The 22,410-nt window shown below is 35.5% G+C and overlaps 2 protein-coding genes across 2 annotated transcripts in view; one reads left to right on the top strand and one right to left on the bottom strand.

Annotated features, from left to right (window-relative positions):
- LOC145247510 (melanocortin receptor 5-like) overlaps positions 1 to 22,410 on the bottom strand; it is a 127,909-nt gene that overhangs the window by 18,614 nt on the left and 86,885 nt on the right. The gene's annotated exons all lie outside the window — the stretch shown is intronic.
- LOC145247235 (microtubule-associated protein RP/EB family member 2-like) lies at positions 18,576 to 19,388 on the top strand. The gene has a single exon (XM_080108859.1). The coding sequence runs from the start codon at positions 18,576 to 18,578 to the stop codon at positions 19,386 to 19,388; it is 813 nt and encodes a 270-aa protein (XP_079964985.1).

Genomic DNA, 22,410 nt, shown 5'->3' on the forward strand with positions numbered 1-22,410 from the left:
GGGAATTGTTGATTGCCCATTATTTACTACACTGTTGTAGATTTTCCCGAAGTCACGAGTTCCTAATTTTTTTGCTTCGATGCGTTTTTTAGTGGTTTCAGTAAATTCTCTCTATCGCTGTCGCTATTTCTTTCTTACAGTCACTTCTGGCTTTTATATACTTCTGTCTGTTTGAACGGGACTTATGTCGGTTAAATCTGTGGTATGCTTGCTGCCTTTGCGAAACTTTCATAAAAAATGTGCTAGCATGTTACAACCAGATTACACACAGCAACCTCATTAAGTTCGATTTCAGTCAACTAACTTAAATATTGAAAACTTATATTTTTTTATTGCACCATTTTTTTTTCGTAAAACCAAAACAAAATCGTCGCCATCTTCATACACAAGCCGAGAAAAAAATTACAAAAGAAATGAAAACTGATTTTCAAAACCAACTTTTTTTTTATTTGGATATCACATGCCCTTGCCTGAAGAATTATTATTCACTCACTAAGAGTTTTCACATAGACCATAAAAAAGCGTTGAGAACTGTGGTGTTGCTGGAGTCTGAGTGACAACAAGTCTCCTCAGATTTCTAGTACCTTCCACCTCTTCTGGTAAGTTATTATTTTTCTGCACTTTTGTCATTTTATCACTTTCTTTTTATAAAGATAGCGACTATATTTTTCAGTCATAGCTTACATTGCGGTGTTCTATGTTCGTACTGAGCTTTACTATGTCCTAGCAGTTTTAATGTTATTTTCACTAGAGGATAACTGTGAATGCGACAAATTGCCAGTTTAATATGACGACTACTGCGAGAGGATATATATATATATATATATATATGTATATGCATATATATATGCATATATATGTATGTATATATATGTGTATATAAATATATATGTATGTATATATATGTATATATGTATGTACACACACATACATATATATATATAGAGAGATAGATAGATAGATAGATAGATAGAGAGAGAGAGAGAGAGAGAGAGAGAGAGAAATAAAAAGGTACAAACCGAGTTAAGTGTTCATCAAAGTTTCGTCTTTATTACGAGACTTCCTCTGGATGAATAAGATTAAGAAAACAAAAACACCAGTACAAATATTTGAAAATGTTTCACGTGCAAAGTGTGGCGCTGTTCTATTTCAGAAACGGAAAAAGACGTTGGAAATTCAAAAAAGGAAGGGAGCTTGCGTTGTTTTAGGAGAGGGAGATTTTTACTAACGTCATATAGTCGTTAATATGTTTTTAAAACAGTTAATATTCAGTTAATATTCTTTCTGGAAATAATATGTCTGTTAAAATTCAAATATAGGTGATTAACAGAAATGAAATGAGTGTGTTTTCGTTATGTAATTTATTGATTGAGATTATATGTATTAATTATTACAAGGGGTGTTTCTATGGTGTAAGAAGGTTTACCTGTGTCTACAATTAAGTTATGCTCTTTTAATAAAAGTTTACTTATTTATGGCACTATATTATAAAAACCTGCACGTTGTTTAATTGTACTTGAATTTGCGATAAGTGCTGATTCAAGAAGTCCCAGAGCTTATCGCAAATTCAATCACCATTAAACAACGTGCAGGCTTCTATAATGTAGCGCCATTAATAAGGAAACTTTTATTAAAAGAACATAATTTAATTGTAGACACAGATGCTCATACAGTACAGGCCGATAAGTCTCCAGTGCGTCATGAGTAAGTTGCTGGAACCTGTGTTAAATACAGAAGTAATCAACCATATCAGCAAAAATAACCTTCTTAGTGACACGCAATATGGTTTCCGTTCTGCTAGATCTACAGCAGATGTGCTTACAGTTATATCTCATAGGATTAGCGAATCTCTCGACGGAGGATATCTTTCTAGGGCAATTGCTCTTGACATATCAAAAGCCTTTGATAGAGTATGGCATAAAGGTCTACTCCACAAGATCTCCAGCTACGGTATAGCTGGAAATGTCTTCTCAATTATTAAATCATTTCTTTCTGATAGGTTCATAAGAGTAGTAGTTGATGGGCAAAAATCAGAAGCTCACAGTATTAATACTGGAGTCTCTCAGGGGTCCATCCAGGTGCCAACTCTTTTCCTGATCTACATTAATGATCTTCCAAATCACATCCTTACATACTTCGTAGACATCTATGATGACACTACCATCTATGGTAGCACATCTAAGACCGTAAACAACCAAGTTCTCCCTGATTCTCTCTCCTCTTAACTTGAGCAAGTGGTACAATGAACAAAGGAGTGGCTGGTTACTTTTAATGCATCTAAAATCAAGCTTTTATCTTTACATCATCAACTTTCTGATCCGCATCTGGCATCAATTGAAATGAATGGCCCTCGTCTTGAGGAGGCCTCATGTTTTGACAAGCTTCTGGGCTTAACCTTTACTCCTGATCTGAAATAGAACACGTACATCAAATCTTTTGCCAAGGTCACTGGAAAAATGGTGGGATCCTTCTATCGATCCAGTAGATATCTCACTGCTGATGCAATTCTCTATCTATATAAGAGCCAGCTGCGTCCAAGGATGGAGTACTGTTGCCACATCTGGGTAGGAGCTGGTAGAAAGGACTTGTCCTGCCTTGATAGAGTTCAAAATAGACTTTGTAGCCTCGTAGGAGATGTCCTTTACTCTTCCCTGTAATCTCTATCTCACAGAAGAGATGTTGCGAGTTTGTCTCTGATGTATCGTTATTTTCATGGCAAGTGCTCGACTGAGCTTCAATCTATGGTCCCTCTTCGCTAAACTTTCAGAAGAAACACTCGTCTAACTGAAATCACTATCAATAATTCCTCCCGCTCTTTATCTGTGCCTAAACCTAAACGTAGATTCCATGAACAAAGATTCTTTCTAAGAAGTGCACGGCTGTGGAACTGTCTTCCGTTTTCCACCTGACTACAATCTGATTGTCTTCAAGTCCAACGTAAACAAGTTTTTGATGAGCCGTTTCACTTAAGTAAAAAAAAAAAACTGAATCACTATTACTAACGATTATTATATTGTCCAATTGCCTACTGTACACTCTTAACCCTTATCCTTGAGTGATCTCTGGGCCTTGATAAGTGGTTATGCCAATGTAAAAAAAACACACTCATTTCATTTCTGTTGATCACCTACATTTGAATTTTAACAGACATATTCTTTCCAGAAAGAATATTAACTGCGTTCATATCTTTTAAAAACATATTAACGACTATATGGTGTTAATATAAATCTCCCTCTCCTAAACAACGCAAGCTCCCTTCCTTTTTTGAATTCCCAACGTCTTTTTCCGTTTCTGAAATAGAACAGCGCCACACTTTGCACATGAAACATTTTCAAATATTTGTACTGGTGTTTTTGTTTTCTTAATCTCATTCATCCAGAGGAAGTCTCGAAATAAAGACGAAACTTTGATGAACATATAACTCGGTTTGTTCCTTTTTAGTTCTCTATTTTGTCGGAATACTGTTTCCATTATTCTCATATATATATATATATATATATATATATATATATATATATATATATATAAAGTGAAAATGTCTGTGTGTCTGTGTATCTGTGTATCTGTGTGTCTGTGTACATTTTCCTACGCAATAACTGTCAGTTTTTAGTCTACAGCTTCGAAATTTGATATACAGGTTACTGAGATTTAGGAAAATCTATGTGATCGGTTTTTGGCCAGAAATTTGGTGATTAACGGGTCAAACTTCAATGATTTGACCTTTGAGAACTCTACCAAACTCCTCCGACAATTTTGGTTCTACGCACTTGGAATTTTAGATATATGTTTCTTGGACATGGATTTAACTTAATAACTTGATTTGAGCCAAAAATAATAAATTTTAAGGAGTCATAATAGGGGTCAAAGTTTAAAAAAATTGACCTCTGCGGTCTCTTCCAAATTACTCAGACAATTTCTGGTCTAAATATTTGAAATTTTACATAAAGGGTATTCAGAGATAGGGCAAGCTTTTTCATCAGTTTGGGTCGAAAATTTTTAGTTACCAATATCTAAATGTATGTATGTATGTCTGTTGCATGTCTGCCTTAAACTTTCAATAGAGGCGACGGATTTTACCAAGATCAGTATCGTTTTAAAGTTCGATCATTCATACGACAAGTATCGAAAAATTGGCTAAAAACATTAATATTTTCCTCTTCAACTAGGCACTTTTCTACGGGGGGGGGGATCACTTTTTTCGCCGATATTTTTGAAAGTTATCCTCTCCTTTAGATTGTCTAACCTTAATTTTAAAAAAATGTCGCTTCCGGTTTGGCGGTGATTGTAACAGCATAAACGTTAGGTTTTACCCCGTTCTTTTCCTCCTTTGCAGCACGGGTTCGAGCCTGACTTCCTACTACCACCTTTTTTTTTTTTGCTCAACATACACATCCAACGGGACAAGATCAAAGTGTAGTATCTGTTCTTCAATTTCTTGTTCTCTGTCAGTGGAGGAGAAATCCTGTACGACTGAGACAATTTTAATTTTTGTTCCTTTTCCCCACATTAAAAAACGACCCTGGTGTCTAACTCTGTCCCGTGGGGAGGCATTGTAAATAGGAACATACACATCCAAACACCCGGGCAACGCCGGGCGCCCATGCTAGTATATATATATATATATATATATATATATATACTGTATCACAAAAGTGCGCACACCCCTCACATTTCTTCAAATATTAAAGTATATCTTTTCATGGGATAACACTGGAAAAATGATTTTTGACACAATGAATAGTAGTCTGTCTGCAGCATATATAACAGGGTTAATTTATTTCCCCCTCAAAATAATTCAAAATATAGCCATCAGAAGCTAACTCTCTGGCAACAAAAGTGTGTACACCCCTAAGAAACTACGCACCTAAAACGTGAGTACAATCCTAAAAAAAACCTATACTCCTAAATATAATTGGAATCCTTTGAGATAAGTAATTTGTATATCTATTTGTTTATTTGCGTACATATCCTCTGGCCCTCTTCAGGTGGTTAACCGCGACTGGGTAGGAATGCTGAGACTCTTAACTGCATCCCCAATAATAACTGTCTTCCATAGTTGTTGTTGTTGTTGTCTAACCACGTTTTGGCCAACTAATCCTTTGGCCTGCTTTGACTAGGATTGAAACCGCTATGCAAACTTGAAACCGTAGAGATTCAACGCCTCCAATACGTTATTAACCGTGTCGTTTGAAGTAATCTATGATCTTAAAGTGCGGCCTATGCTGATTGTAGGTGGCAGGGTTGATAGTGGATAGGGGCGTTGAATGCGGTTTCAATCTTACTGAAAAGATTAGTTGGCCAAAACTTGGTGAAACAATAACTATGAAGATGAGGAGAACAGTCCGAAAATAAATAAATAAATAAATACTACGAGAGGATTGAAAATAATGAATGCAATAAACTAAATCCACCTACATACAGCGCCTGGTATTCACAAATGGTCACTCATCTGCTACTGATTAGGGGCAACATTGCTTAATTTCGGTGATTAAACGAGGATCGGTATATCAACGTGATTATGCCGTATATTTCACGCGTTTCCGGACAATATCGATCGAACCGCTCTTCTATCAATCCCGGTATAGATTGCACTTTATAATCATAAATTACTCCAGCCGACACCGCTAATCACATATCAGTTTTTACCGTAATCGCCCGGTCGGGTTTTTCATTCACAACGGGCAGCCACCAATCCCACCGAGGTATCATATCTCTATCTAATCAGGTAGCTGTTCACATCTCGCGATCACCCCCCCCCCACACACACGTAAAGACATACAACACACAAACACACACACGCACTCACACGCACTCACACGCTCACACATACATACTCGCACAACATACAAACACACACAAACATACACATGTACGCGAGTGAGCGCTTTCCAACAATTAAACGACAACAGAACCACCACCACCACCACCACCACCACCACCACCACCACCACCACCAACAACAAGCCTGGTGAATCAATTGTCTAAAATTACTAGTAAAAACAACAAAAAAAATTTTTTTTCGCTCAGCTTCCTCATCGGTATTTGCTCAGCATCTTATTTTTCAGTATAAACGAAACTGTTTCTTTTCAATTTCCAACCAACAAACTAACAGACAGAGGTTTAAAACATCACATTCCTTTGACGGAATTATTATTATTTAATGGCTAGGAATTTTCACACAGACCATCATCAAGTCTTTGAAAACAGATTGCGGTGTTCACTGGAGTCTGATTGACAACATGTCTCCTCAGATTTCCAGTACCTTTCACCTCGTTTTGTTATATAGCGCCAGGACCCCTAGCATCATGGCAATGATTAACAGTAATGGTGACAGGGAATCTCTGTTATGTATTGTCCAATCAGCTGCCAGTTCAAGTCTCCATGTTTTCATTGCATTTTCAATCAAATTGATAATTTTACCTGATATTTTATATATTTTCAGGCATTCTCTCATCAATACTTGAGAGATCCTGTTGTACGCTCTCTTATGGTCGATCCATGCCATGGCTATGCTCTTGTTTCTACTTTTTACTTCAGGATCGTTTGGTACATGTATCGTAAATTATGTGTTCCTGTTTTTCCTCGGAAAGCAGTCCACGATTATTAAGAGAGTTGGAAATTTCTTCTCTCAGTTGTGTCGTTAGTATTTTCCATATGGTAAGCATGTCATTGGCCTATAGTTGCTGGGGTTGTTCCTTTACTGTGTCTTTTTTTTTTGACTTGTGAGTCACCAGTTATTAAGGTCCGAAGGCCACTCGAGGATAAAGGTTAATAAATGTGAGGTGGTAGTGTAGTAATTGTTACTGGTGTAAATTGGGTAGAATTTGGTTATTGATAGGGACGGTTCAACAAGAACTTGTTTACATTGGATTTAAAGGCTACTATGCTGTATTCAACCGGGAAGCAGGCCAGCGGAACAGTGTTCCACAGGCGGACAGTTCTAGGTAAGAATCTGCGTTTAGATTTAGGCATAGACAGAGAGTGTGGAAAATTGTTGATAGTGGTTGTAGGTAGTCGAGTATTTTTGTGAATGTTAGGCAAAAGGGCATAGATTGGAGCTCAGACAAGCACTTGCCAAGATGATAACGATAGGGCAGAGACAGGCTCGCAAAGTTTCTTTTTCAGAAAAGAGGAAAGAGAAAAGTGGAATCACCTACTAGGTTTTGAAGCCGGTTTTATACTCTATCAAGACAGGATAGGCGCGTGGAGCAGATATGACAACAGTACCCCTTTTTAGGACGTCCTTGGCTCTTATACAGATAGTAAATTGCATCGGCAGTAAGATACCTACTGGAGTAGTAGAATGATCCAACCATTTTTCCAGCAATCTTGGCAACAGATTTGATGTATGTGTTCCATTTCATATCAGAAGCTTGTCAAGACATACTTGTATCTGTTGCATGCTCCTATATATAATATCCAATTATGAACTAATGAACCGATCATTATGAATTTTAGAGCACAAGTTTAAGACGTAACGATGGGTGATGTGAGATATATGTAGTTTAGTTCAATTTTTATACAAATAGGTCAAAAAGGTGGTGGAAGCCCTTAATGAAAATTCAGATATCTCCAAAGTGTTGAGGGAACATTATATGAGCATCAACTCTCATTTGAAATATTCGATATTTCAGATTTACATTAAATTTGATTCATAGTCATCAGACACCATTTAAAAAAGATTTCCTGAATTTTATTATTTTTTAAAAATCCTATTCAACGTAATATAATACAGCTTGGAGCAAGAAAATTGTCGCCCTATAAAAGACGACATGATTCCATTTCCGTTTGATGAAAACCAGTTTTCTTTTTTTTTGTTGCAGACCACCTAGTAGTTGGCCAGTTGTGTACAAATCCTAAGAGCGACAGGTGCCTTCTATCATGTCTGAAAGTGACACAATGTTCAACGAGTGAGATTGGAGATGCGCCGCTGTACAACTCCTGCTCACTACCGATCCAAGTTATGACAATAGGACCATTACCAGCACCATCAGTGTAGTTCCAAGTGAGAGCCACATCATGCCACCTCATATCTTCGAAGTCAGCTTGAAAGGCAACACCAAAGTGTACTTGGATGTGCTGAAGAAGGTGGTGATACCATGGTGCAATCGGGTGGCTGCTGGCAGACCCTGGGTGTGGCAGCAGGACTCGGCGCTAGCCCACAAATCCAAAGAGACCTAGGCTTAGCTTCAGAAGAAGTGCGACAACTTGTACCCTTCTCTTACTGGCCCCACTCCTTCCACTCCTTCCACGACCTGAACCCGCTGAACTACTCGTTTGGTCATATGTTGAGAACATCACGAACATGACCTCCCACAACACCAAAGCCAGCCTGATTGCCGCCATCCGAGTATTCGCCGAGCTCCCAATGACACTTGTGGAAAAAGAAGGAACCCAGTTCCGAACCCGTATCCGGTGTTTGAGGCTGAAGGTGGCTACGTTGAGTAGATGTCAGCTCTACTACATAATCAATTTACCTGAATTTATTTTTTCAATAAAAGTTTTAAAATAAAGTTGTAGTGTTGTTTTCTTTAGGACAATATTTTATCGTCCTCCCTGTATATATGTATATATACACGTATATATATATATATATATATATATATATATATATATATATATATATATATATATATATACGTGTATATATATATATATGTTGTAAAGTATACTTATAGGTATACATACATGTCTACACACACACACACACACACACACACACACACACACACACACACACACACACATATATATATTGCGTAGTGAGCTTTTTTTAATTTGGTTGGGATTTTCTATATATAAATACGGTTATTTATATTAGTTTGAAGTTTACCATTGTGTATATCAGGTAAACACTACATCCCTTTGTTTTCATTAATTTCTTTCTCTTATATATATATATATATATATATATATATATATATATATATATATATATATATATATATATATATACACTTGTGCCCGATATTATTCATACCCCACCTTGAAAATTGAGTTTATTATGTGTAACTTTGTAAGAATTTATTGTTTACGTCCATATTGATACATATTCTTAGTAAACCTCTTCAGATCATTTTCGTCATTTTAAAATCTCGGGATACTTGTAATAAAAGAAATATACAGCTATTTATAAAATATGCAATGTTCAAAAATAATCATACCCCCTAATTTTTTCAGTATTAATCGAATTTCTGACTGTTTGTTTCCTGTTTGATTCTTATTTTGAATGCTTTTATACAACCTTTGATTAATTTCATTTCGTTTTTTGCATTTTTCAGAAATTAAAATGATATCAACTGAAAACCAATAAAAGAATAAAAATTATTAGAATGGGGAAGAAAAAAGAGCTTAGTAATGATCTTAGGACTAAAATTGCGAATTCACATAAGGATGGTTTAGGTTACAAGTCAATTTCCAAGAAATTTGAGGTCCCTACAGCAACAGTACAGAGCATCATCAAAAAATTCCAGAGCCACCACACAACAAACAACTTGATTGGTAGAGGAAGGAAAAGGAAACTGTCTGCTAGAGCCACCAGGAATATTGTAAGAAGTGTTAATGCAAATCCAACCACCACTACTAAGGACATTTTAGAAAATCTGGAGTCTTCTGGCATAAAAATATCAAGGCAAACATTGCAAAGGACTCTGCATGAAAATGGTCTGAAAGGAAGAAGACCAAGAAGGACCTCATTGCACACCGGAAAACACCTTGCAGCACGTCTAAAGTTTGCTAGGACCCATGTGAATTCTCCAGAGTCCGTTTTCTCAAGTATTTTGTGGACTGACGAAACAAAAATTGAATTGTTTGGCCATATGGATGCTTCTTACGTTTGGAGGAATAAAGGAGAAGCTTACAACCCAAAGAACACCATACCCACGATGAAACATGGTGGTGGTAGCCTAATGTTTTGGGGCTCCTTTTCGGCTAGTGGTCCAGGTAGTTTGGTCAAGATAGATGGAACCATGAAGAAGGAGCAATATTTGGAGATACTCCAGAAAAACATTAGACAGGATGCGGAGAATCTCCATTTAGGACCAAACTGGGTCCTTCAATAGGATAATGATCCAAAACATACTGCCAAAATAGTCAAGAAATGGTTTGAGGATAATCAAATTAATGTTTTGGAATGGCGTTGCCAGAGTCCCGACCTGAACCCTAACGAAAACCTCTGGCACATATTGAAAACTGAGGTTAAAAAGCGGAAACCTAGAAATTTGAGGGATTTGGAGAACTACTGCATTGAAGAATGGTCAAAAATCAGTGTTGATGCTTGTAAAAACCTTGCTGATAAATATCCAAAACGGTTACAGGCAGTTATTAAGAATAAAGAGCATGCTATTGACTATTAGTAAGAGAGGTATGAATAATTTTGAACTAGTGCCATTATTGTTTTTCTTTGTATAATGTTTCAAACTTGCATAATTTATTTATTTGTTGAGTTTAAATTAAATGCCTATGCTTGATTTATTGTCTGAAATCCCTTTAATATTGTCTACCTTCTGGTTTGAGCAATATTCTTATAGAAATATCAAACATCCGAGGGGTATGAATAATATCGGGCACAAGTGTATATATTAGTCCTCGTGCGAAAGAGCAGGAGACAAAATGTTTTAAATTATAATAATAATAGAATAACAATAACAAAGACTTTCGCTGGTTAGGACTACTATTGACCGTAACCAGTTATACAGTCCTTTTGAAATTTTCGTCTCTATTTTTCTCGTTATGTACTGAATATTTATAATGGAACCTATATTAAATATGCTCCTTATTAAATTTTAAATATTTTCTATTCTGAAAGAAGTTTAAAAAATTTAATCTAAAACAGTTATTTTAAAGTTTTTGTTAAAGAAATTCAGATTTTCTCATTATTCAGACCTGTATTACAAAGCGGGGGTTGCAAAAATTAGTTGTGGTGTGAAGAGAAATACAAACTGAAACAAAGATGATATTCAGACCTGTAATAATACAAAGAGGGGTTGCAAAAATGAGTTGCGATGTGAGGAGAAATACAAACTGAAATAAAAAGAAAGAGAGTTAAAAATATAATCTTAAAAAGATAAGATACAAGTTAGAAAAGCATTTCATCCAAGGCATGACAATTGTTAAACAAAATGTTTTTACTATAGGCTTTAAAAGTAAAGGTACAAGATTCAATTTGAAATATATTTATCTTCAAAGTGCACTTTTATAAATTTTACAAAGTAAAGTATGAAAATTTAATTTAAATTGAATCAAAAAATTACCTTGGATTTATTTTATGCAATGTACATTTTGTTGCAATTTAAAAACATTATCTTTCATCTAGCAATTAATGATATAGATATAAAATTTTCAATGATTTTTTTTAATGCAACAGTTTTGTTTCTTCGTAAATAAACATTTATTCCAGGGACGATAGAAATGTATCAAGATATAAACAAATATGGACATGAATTATAAAAATGTAAACACATAAAAATATCAAGACGGCTGATTATTAGTAACATGTTATACATGATATAATATTTCGACTTGCCTTGTAAAAAATAAAAATATAAAATAAATGTATAAAAAACCTTTATCGTTTCATTAACAAAGCTATTTAATTACTAGGTTAATCTATATAAATTTCGCTGAAATGTTTAATGCTATATGATGCTAAATGTCCATTTTTATTATGATTTCTCTTCGAGTTTTGATCAGTAATTATTGTAACTATTTCTGATTCTTTTGAGGTGCTGGGATGATTGTGTGTTTCAGAATATTTTTCAATTAGAGACTTCATATTGAAATGTTTTAATGAAAAAATGAATCTCTAATATTTGTTTTGCATTTTAAAATATATTTATTCCAAGGGTGTGATTTTACATTATGTTTTCTTTGTGTATAAAGTTAGATATATTCGTTTTCTAACGGTACCAATAAACACAGTCTTGAATTATTTATATTTCAATTGTCATTTTGATATTACGTCCGAAGAAATGATTCTTATTTCTATGGGACAATAATATGAATGATGCTATATAAAGAAACTGGTGTTGTATTTTAACGTTTTGTTGAATATTTACTGAAATGTTTGTAGTAATAAAATAGTTGATTTACAAGAGTTAAACAAATAGTTTCTTGTTAGATTATACACACATTTCTTGAATTGTTGTAAAATTATTTACTATTATTGACTGAAACAAAGACGAAGTCGGACAAGTAAAAATGTTTTGGGGCGAGTAAATTTTCACTCACACTCGAGCGGCGGTCGAGTGATTTTTTTTCAAATCTCAAAGGCTACATATATATATATATATATATATATATATATATATATATATATATATATATATATATATATATATATATATATATATATATATATATATACATTCTCCAAATTTCCGATTCTTTGGAGTATTTTAAAAGGGTTGAGGAACATTATATGAGCATCAACTTTCATTTGAAAAATATTTTATATTGAAATATTTCAGAGTTACATTAAATTTAATCCATAGTCATTACATACCAATTAAGCAAGGCTTCCTTAATTTTAATTTTTCCGTAATATTCTATTAATGTAATAGATTTTATCCAAATTGGAATAAGGATTTTAGAAAAGTGATTTTAATATTCATAAGGAGACAGAAAAGTGGTACGAAATATCTGTTCAGAGAATTAATTTTACCTGTCCTGGGACAGGTATTTTTTATAATATATATATATATATATATATATATATATATATATATATATATATATATATATATATATATATATATATCGTTTTCTCTCTCTCTCTTTCTCTATGTCTCTGGTGCTACTAAATCAGGCTGTCTGAAGATATTTGCTTCCTGGCCTTTAAATGCACCAAATATTGTTGTTATTTTTTCCCCATTTGCAAAACTCAATCATGTTCTGCAAAGCCAAAAATGAAAAATACAACAATTTTCCTCTACACAATTGCCAAACCAAACACCATGAATAAATATTTGAATACATAAAGGACTCGAAGCATAAATTGTTTTTTTTTTTTCAAAACGGCTGTATTTGGCATTAAATAACTCGAAGATGGCTGATATGCCGTTAAATAAAACAGACAAATCATTCCGCTCTCTCTCTCTTTCTCTTTCTCTCTCTCTCTCTCTCTTTATCTCTCTTTCTCTCTCTCTTTCTGTTTTCTTGCCTGTCTCTGGTCTTATATATATATATATATATATATATATATATATATATATATATATATATATATAACATATATATATAGGGGGAAAGAGAGAGGATATATAACATATATATATATATATAGGGGGAAAGAGAGAGGATATATATATATATATATATATATATATATATATATATATATATATATATATATCCTCTCTCTTTCTCCCTCTCTCTTCTACTCTTTCTCCCCATCTTTCTTCCACTTTTCCCACTCTCTCCTCCACTCTTTCTACCTCTCTTTCCTTTACTCTTTCTCCCCCTCTCTCTTCCTCTTTTTCTCCCCTTCCCCTCTTTCTTTTTTCTTCCCCATCTCTTCTCCCCTCTTTCTCCTTCTCTCTCTTCTGCTCTTTCTTCCCTCCCCTCTCTCTTTTCCATTCTTTCCCCCTCTCACTTCCACTCTTTCTCTTCTCTCTTCCACTCTTTTTCCCCTCCCTTCTCCTCTCTTTCTCTCTTTCCTCTCTTTCTCTTTCTCCCTTTCCTCTCTCTCTCTCTCTTTCTCCCCTTTCTCTTCCTCTTCCTCTCTACTTCTACCTCTCTCTTCTACTCTTTCTCCTCCTCCCGCTTCCTCTCTTTCCCGTTTCTTTCTTTTCATATCTCTTTCTTTTAGTCTTACTATTTCCCAATCTGTCTTTATCCCCTCTCTCTTTCTATCTTTCCCTCTTTCTAACCCTCTCTTTTACACTTTTCCTATCTCTCTCCTTCTCTTTCTCGCTTCTCTCTTTTCCTATGTCTTCCTTTTAATCTCTCTATTTCCCAGTTTGTCTAATATCTTCATTCTCTACGGCAACATCTTCCATATTGTTATTTCAATTTAATAAATCTTCCGACGTCGCCATTGTCGAGGTCACAAGATTCGTTTTCCATCAAGGCCGCATTCATTTTCTTCCTTTCAAAACCCCGCGTGTGCAATTATCACGCGTTGTCAACACTGAACATCGAGGTAGTCATGCTGAATCCCTGACTTGGGCGTTAAATTTTTTTTAATGGATCCTTTTGTTTTTCTTTTTAAATCACGGATACCAACATGCTTCAGTGGCATTTTTTTTCTTTCTTTTTTTATGAATGAAAATTTGTCATCTCGGATCTGAACACATGTTGAAAGATTTAGTTAGATTTTGATCTATGGGCTGTCCAATTGTTTCAATTACTTTTTATTTAGACGCTTGCACCCCCCCCCCCACAGAGAGAGAGAGAGAGAGAGAGAGAGAGAGAGAGAGAGAGAGAGAGAGAGAGAGAGAGAGAGAGAAACACATACAGACACAACAAAAAACAGTTGGAAATGACTTATATACCATACATTACGACCATATAATCTCTACAGTCATCTACCTTAAAAATGCGGTTGTCAAACCTGACATAGTTATATGGAATAAGTCAGAGAGAGTGACAATCTTGGTTGAAGTGAGTGTCCCTAATGGTGGAGGACTGAACAAAGCTGAAAGGCAGAAACAGACCAAATATCAAGGTCTCGTGTATGCTAAGAAACTGGAATCTAAGTGAGATATCAATTATACCAGTTATTATAGGTGCCAAAGGGCTTATGAAGAAGAACCTGAAGTCCTACCTAACTGATAATTCCTGGTGAACCAAGTGCAAAAGAGATCCAGACAATTGCACTTAAGGGAACAACGAGGATACTAAAAAGAGCTCTCGGTTGGTTTCAATAAATAGCCGGAAATGTTGGCAGCTGGTTTGGCTGCCCCATACCCAGCATTACAATCTTCAAAGAAAGAAAATTAAAAAAAAGAAAAAAATACACACACAGCCACACAGAGAAACATACACAAACATACACAAACACACAACAAACAAACTATAACACTCGTCTATCGAATTGACCAAAAACAGCTGTTCGGTGCAATTTATACTCAGGGTATGGTCGGTAACCGTACGATTTCCTATCCTCTACCAATTAACTGACACCCTATCGATTCTTGCTGAAAGACGATTGGTCACCCGTCTAGAGATGACTAGTTATACTCGACTAGTTTTTCCTAAGGACAAATGTGATATCATGTCCTGGTATTTAGCCAGGGTCGAACGGGTCAACCTCTTGGGTTGACATTTTATTTTGTTATCATTCAAAATCTTAAAGCAAATCTTAACTCAAAATAATTATTTCCTATTTTCTTTCGGTCGCTGCGTTCAATTATTCAGCCAACGCACTGGCATCTACTAGTCGATGTATCTAATGTAATCAGGGCCCGTAGATATCATGGCAATTAGTGGACAATTTTAGTCTCACCTCGCTAAGCCTAGGGGTTGACTCTCCTGGGACTAGCTACACTAATGAAGTAACGGGGTTCCGCTTAAGTGGTAGCGTCACACAGACACACACAGACACATAGGAACACACAGAAACAAATACATACACACAGAAGAACAGAGATAGATACAGATAAACACACAGACACACCACTTCACTTCTGATCTAAAATGGAACACCTGCATCAGATCCATTGCCAATGTCGTTGGAAAAATGGTTGGGAGGCGCCATTGAAAGCATCTTTTTCTGCCTTGACAGTGAATACTAAACCGACTTCGAAATCTAGTGGAAGATGTCATTTTTTTTCTTCTTTCAGACGTTTTATCACACGAAAAGAGGTTGCCAGTCTTTCTCTGATCTGTTGTTTATTTTCATGGTAGGCACTCGACTGATCAACCATCTAAAAAATTCACACTCACAGAACTCGTCTTGCTACAACCACTGTAAATGATTCTCCTTTCTTCCTCTGTTTATCTAAAATTAAACGGAACATCCACGAATAAAGTTTTTTTTTTTCAAGAACAGTCTGAAGAACACAATATCACGGAACTGCTTTCCAGATGATTACGATATGGTCGATTTCAAGTCCAATGTTGACAAATTCTTGCTCAGCCGTCCTCTTAAATAATTAGATTCTGCTTGGTTTTAACAATCGTTACCAATCCCCACGTTGTAGTCACACGATCTACCAGACAAACCCAGTAACCTTTATCCTCGAGTGGCCTTTGGGCCTTGATACGCGGTAGTCGGTTAGTACATAAAAATAGTTGCCTTGATATTTAGTTGGAAATACATGGCACTGCGAGGAATAGTTCGTTTATTCGATGTAGATTATCCAAACGGCAGCTTATTGCATGGATGCAGGTGCGTCTGTGAACGTTCTCCGCACAGGCTATGATCGTCCTCACGTTGTGCTGGTTCAATATCGTTGTTCGATTGTGACATCGTCGTCGTCGTCGTCGTCGTCGTCGTCGTCGTCGTCGTCATCATCATCATCATCATCATCATCATCAGTGGCCCTGCTAAATGAACTGGGAGCGAAAAGATTAGTTTTTCTCCTCACATGACTAGTAAATTCGGTTGGCAAGCGAGGTGAATGCCTTTGTAATCGGTGCAGGTCACCTAAGGTCACCTAGTCACTAACGAGGGACACATGCCAGACTTTGGAAAAATTGAAATAAATTATATTTTTTGAATAGTTCGTTGTTCGCATGACGATGAGTCTATGTATTGGGCGGTAAAAAGAGAAATTTAGGAAATATGTATATATAAGATATAATCAGAAGAAAAAAAATCCTCTTTCTCCTGATATATAATGAGAGAGGGGAACTTCCCCCTCTCGAGATAACAGAGAGATTGAGTTTGGAAAGGACAGGACAATGCCGAATTGCCTTACTGGATTTTCGACAATATACTCGGCTGGATTTTGTTAATGAGATGACTCTATTCTGCCTGCAACTAGAATCCACGTTGTGGTTGATATCGCCAAAACAAGATCGCACAGAACTCGATAACTGAGCCAGTTCAAATAGAAAACGCATTTAGAAGTTTTAGTACACAAAGCTTGATTTTTACTCTAAATACTTTACTGGTACAAAATACATGTTAAAATATTCCTTAGTTTTGCTATTTATTTAATCAAAGACATTTTGACCGTTTAAATTAGCCGTAATTATCAAATTAACAAACCAATCGTCTCTTAATAAGTTTCTGTCTATTACTCTCAACCCCCCCCTCTCTCTCTCTCTCTCTCTCACTATTTCGCTTGACGCTCTCTCCTGGTCTTATTTTATACTGTTTATATCGCTTTCGCTTCCGTATCTCTTTTTCTTACTATTTTGCTTGACGCTATCTCCTGGTCTTATTTTATACGTTTCTATCACTTTCGCTTCCGCATCTCTCTCTTTCTCCCGCCTAAAAAACCAAAAGTAAGGAAACTACAAGTTCGTAATTAAAATGCATATTTAGCTATGCAACAAAATAAACATCCAACTAACTAGTGCATGTTTACGCATAAACAGCCGAGGTTTTACTTCAGCACGTAAACCCAACGGAGTCTAGGCAATTATTAAATGTCTTTCCCCTATTGGGTGGGAATAGCTGGCTTTGGTTTTGTGCAGTTCTAGAAGGTGCTCTCCATCTTTCGGTTGGAGCAAGTTAATTGTTTACTGTCTGATGTACCCTCTACGGGAAATGCCAGCGAGGCTGCCCAGGCAATTTTTAATTGGCCAGAGTGCTCCTCTTTTATTAACGCTGCCTTGATTCTCCCGTATCTTCCTGACCTTGTGTTACATCTTTCTGCGATGGAAATAGAAGTAAATAATACCTTTAAACGTGTTGGGTTAATGACGCAAAACGATCAAGTTTTAAAAATGTTTTTATTATTTTTTTTCTCTTCTAGTATACAGTAGATATTTCGTATATATCTCCGACCATTCCCCAAGTTTGGTGACGATTGGTCAAGCAATGTTGAAGCTAGATTTTCTCCATTAGTTCCCTCATTCCATGAGCGAGGTTTTTGTACAAAAGGGGAAGAATTGTTGTTTTTTGGGTTGAAATCTGTCCATCTAAGGTTTATCATGTGCTAGTTTTTTGTTGTTGCTTTTTTAACCTTGAAGTAGTAGTAGTTTTATTATTTTATGTTTTTATTGACTCCTTACGCGAAATGGCTTCATGCTTCGTCTTGATCGATCCCCCTCTCTCCCCCCGAAATCGCGAACGAAAACATAACCTCCGTCTCGGCGAAGCTGCTAAAATGGTTTAAATTACTCCAAACCATTACGTCATAGATATTGATGACGTTTATATTAGAGAAATGTAAATAGCGACGCACACAGTAGTCAATGCAATGGATGAAGACGTAGAATTGATAGTCTGTGAGTAAATGTTCCAGTCAGCCTTATAGAACCGGATAGTTAAGCAAGAAAAAAAAAAACAAAAAACAAAAACAACAACAACAACAACAACAACAACAACAACAACAACAACAACAACAACAACAGGACATTGCAGGAAGCAAATATTACTAAAACATTCATACATATATTTATACATATATGTGAGGTTTATCAATAAGTATATATAAGTATATGTGACAATAAAAAAAAAAATGCCTTCAAAAGCCATTACCGTCTTCCCTAACGTAATAGCAATTAGTAAGAAAAATTTATTGGAATTCATTCACCAGTATCTGAATCCTTATATCGAAGAAATCGAAGAACTGAGTACTGGAGCCGACTTCTGCATTGGCATGAAAGTTCTGTTTCCGGATACGATATCTTTGCAAGCGGTAAAGTTTGGTCCTGATCTAAGTAATATTTCGATCCATAACAACTTTAAGCAACTCCAATCGGCATTCGTCCAAGTTGAAGTCGAGAAAGAATTTCCGATGGAAGCGATCATGAGGGGAAATTTCCAGGCAAACTATTATTTCGCCCAATGGTTCATGGGTTTCTTTTTCGCCAATTATTCGGGGCAAGTGTACGATCCACTGGAACTGAGAAACTACAAAGAGAACCGCCCGCACAACTTATTTAGCGGAGGCTTTATACATCGCAACGGGGCGCAACAGTTATCGCTGGATTCCACCGGCAGATATAATCGCCGCGAGAAACTGCCCGACTCTAATCCGCCAAGCATTTCCTTGCAGACAGATCGCAGCTTTCTCCGGGACAAACACCGAATCGCAGAGCTCGAACGTCGCATTGATGTATTGAAACTGGAGAACAGCGACATGCAAGGACGTATTAAGCATTTGCAAGCTGAAAACAAGAAAATGACGGCGGCCAAAGATTGCAGCAACAACTCGTCGTCGTTATTCTTTGCCAAACTAGAGAAGATCCAAGAACTCTGCGACAAGGAAGGACACAATTCGTTGAGATCCGCCATCGAATCCACTCTCTACTCAAACGTAGACCAATAAATGTTTTGAATGGAATCCTCGATTGAAATTTTCGCGGGGTTTATCTTAAAATCAGTTGATTTATTTGTTGAATTGGACTTTTATCTGAACATTTTTCACCTGCATGAAATTACGAAATATCGGAATCGAAAACGAAAAGCAGGTGTCCCCACCCACTAAAAAAAGAAAGAAAATTGTATTAAAAAATCTGAAACTTTTAATGTAAGCACAATGATTTTTGCAAACGCGTGAACAATGATCTGAAATAATATTACGGTATATATATATATATATATATATATATATATATATATATATATATATATATATATATATATATATATATATATGTGTGTGTGTGTGTGTGTATATATATGTATATATGTATATATGTGTATATATACATATATATATATATATATATATATATATATATATATATTTTTTTTTTTTTACATGGGGTCACCACTTATCAAGGCCCAGGAGTCACTCGGGGATAAGGGTTATTGAATATACAAATATATACATATATATATATATGCATATATATATATATATACATATATATATATATATATATATATATATATATAAATGAAAATGTATAAAAAAGAATACGAAAAGTATAAAAGTTTATAACTTTTCTTTATTCGTTTTCAATTGCTGATGTGCAGGAATACAAAATAATATGAAAAAAACAATTAAAAAAACCTTTTTACAAGTACATAATTTTCGACCGATCCTTCAGTCTTCATCAATGTAGTGAAAGTGATCTATATATATATGTGTGTGTGTATCGCAATATATATATATATATATATATATATATATATATATATATATATGTACTCCTATAAATTTTGGTTGTTTTTGTGTATTGATATTCATATTAAAAATTCTTTTTGCTATTTAAAAAGAAAATACAACTTTATCATATATGGGTCGTGGAATTGCATTCATCTGCAAAAGATAGAGCTAATTTGCATATTTTTTTAAACATTCATTTTAATTAATTCCCTATTAGCTTTTCCGGTTTTCTTATGGGATGATCATCTTTAGTTAACTATTACGTGTAATTATATTCATGCAGATATTCTACATGATTTATACTTGCGTAATATTTGTGCAAAAGGTTATAGTAAACGCAAACCTCTTTCTATATATATTTTACGTATGCGTATATATATATATATATATATATATATATAAATATATACATATGTATATGTGTGTGTGTGTGTGTGTGTGTGTGTGTGTGTGTTTAAAAAATTTTGCCTACCAAACTCCTGTCAGCTTTTGGTCTACAGACATGAGACTTAATATATATGGTATTCGAACCCATACAAAACTTTATATTTGGTTTTTAGCCAGGGAAAATCTGTGCAAAAGTATGAAAAAAAAAATGAAATTTGCCAGGTGAAAGTCGAACGACGGCATTACGAATATACATTCGTAACGTAATAGCTATTAGTTCATGTTTTAATTTTTAGCCTTTCAGCAAACATGTCTTCATAGCTAAGGCATTAACGTCAAATGAAAAAGTAAATGTAAGCTAAACGTTTTGGTTTCGATTCTCGGTGGTGGCGCACGAGTCATTTTTTTAATGAACTTTTTATATTGGTGTTATCTAATAGGTCGAACACAAGAATGTGTCGATCTATCTATTTAGTTATCTATTTCTGTATCTCTCCATCTCGGTCTATCTATCTATCTATCTATCTTCTTTTTTTTTTTTTTTTTTTTTTTACATAGGCATCACCACATTATCAAGGCCCAGAGGCCACTCAAGGATAAGGGTTAAAGAGTGTACAGTAGAAATTGGTCAATATAGTAATCATTAGTAATGAAAATTTGGTAAATTTAATAACTTATATGGAACGGCTCATCAAGAACTTATTTACTTTAGACTTGAACACAACCATATTGTAGTCAGCCGGAAAGCAGGAAAACGGAAGACAATTCCACAGGCGTGCAGTTCTAAGAAAGAAGCTTTGTTCATGGAATCTACGTTTAGGTTTAGGCACAGATAAAGAGTGGGGGAAATTATTGATAGTGTTTACAGCTAGACGAGTGTTTCTTGTGAAAGTTTGGCGAGGGGGGACCATAGATTGAAGCTCAGTTGAACACTTTCCATGAAAATAACGATACATCAGAGACAAACTCGCAACATCTCTTCTGTGAGATAGAGGTTGCAAGGAGGAGAAAAGGACATCTCCTACGAGGCTACGAAGTCTATTTTGAACTCTATCAAGGCAAGACAAGTCCTTTCTAGCAGCTCCTGCCCAGATGTGGCAACAGTATTCCATCCTTGGACGTACCTGGCTCTTATATAGGTAGAGAATAGCATCAGCAGTGAGATATCTACTGGATCGATAGAAAGATCCCACCATTTTTCCAGCGGCCTTGGCAACAGATTTGATATACGTGTTCTATTTAAGATCAGGAGTAATGGTCAAGCCCAGAAGCTTGTCAAAACTTGAGGCCTCCTGAAGACGAGAGCCATTCATTTCAATTGATGACAAATGTGGATTAGAATGTTGATGATGTAAAGAGAGAAGCTTGGTTTTTGATGCATTAAAAGTAACCAGCCACTTCTTTCCCCATTGTACTACGTGCTCAAGATCAGAGGAGAGAGAATTGGAGAGAACTTGGTCGTTTACTGTCTTAGATGTGGTACCATAAATGGTAGTGTCGTCAGCATAAATGTCTACAAATGATGTAAGGATGTGATTTGGAAGATCATTAATGTAGATCAGGAAAAGAGTTGGGCCCAGGATGGATCCCTGAGGGACACCGGCATTAATACTGTGAGCTTCTGATTTTTGCCCTTCAACTACTACTCTTATGAACCTATCAGAAAGAAATGATTTAATAATTGAGAAGACTTTTCCAGCTATACCATAGCTAGCGATCTTATGAAGTAAACCTTTATGCCATACCCTATCAAAGGCTTTAGATATGTCAAGAGCAATTGCCCTAGAAAGATTGCCACCGTCGAGAGATTTGCTAATCCTATGCGATATAACTGTAAGGACATCTGCTG

The sequence above is a fragment of the Euprymna scolopes genome, chromosome 25 (genome assembly GCF_053919585.1).
Source record: "Euprymna scolopes isolate OS-2025 chromosome 25, ASM5391958v1, whole genome shotgun sequence".
Classification (NCBI taxonomy): Eukaryota; Metazoa; Mollusca; class Cephalopoda; order Sepiida; family Sepiolidae; genus Euprymna; species Euprymna scolopes.

Coding starts and splice junctions, on each gene's coding strand:
- LOC145247235 (XM_080108859.1), top strand. CDS start 18,576: ATGCCTTCAAAAGCCATTACCGTCTTCCCTAACGTAATAGCAATTAGT.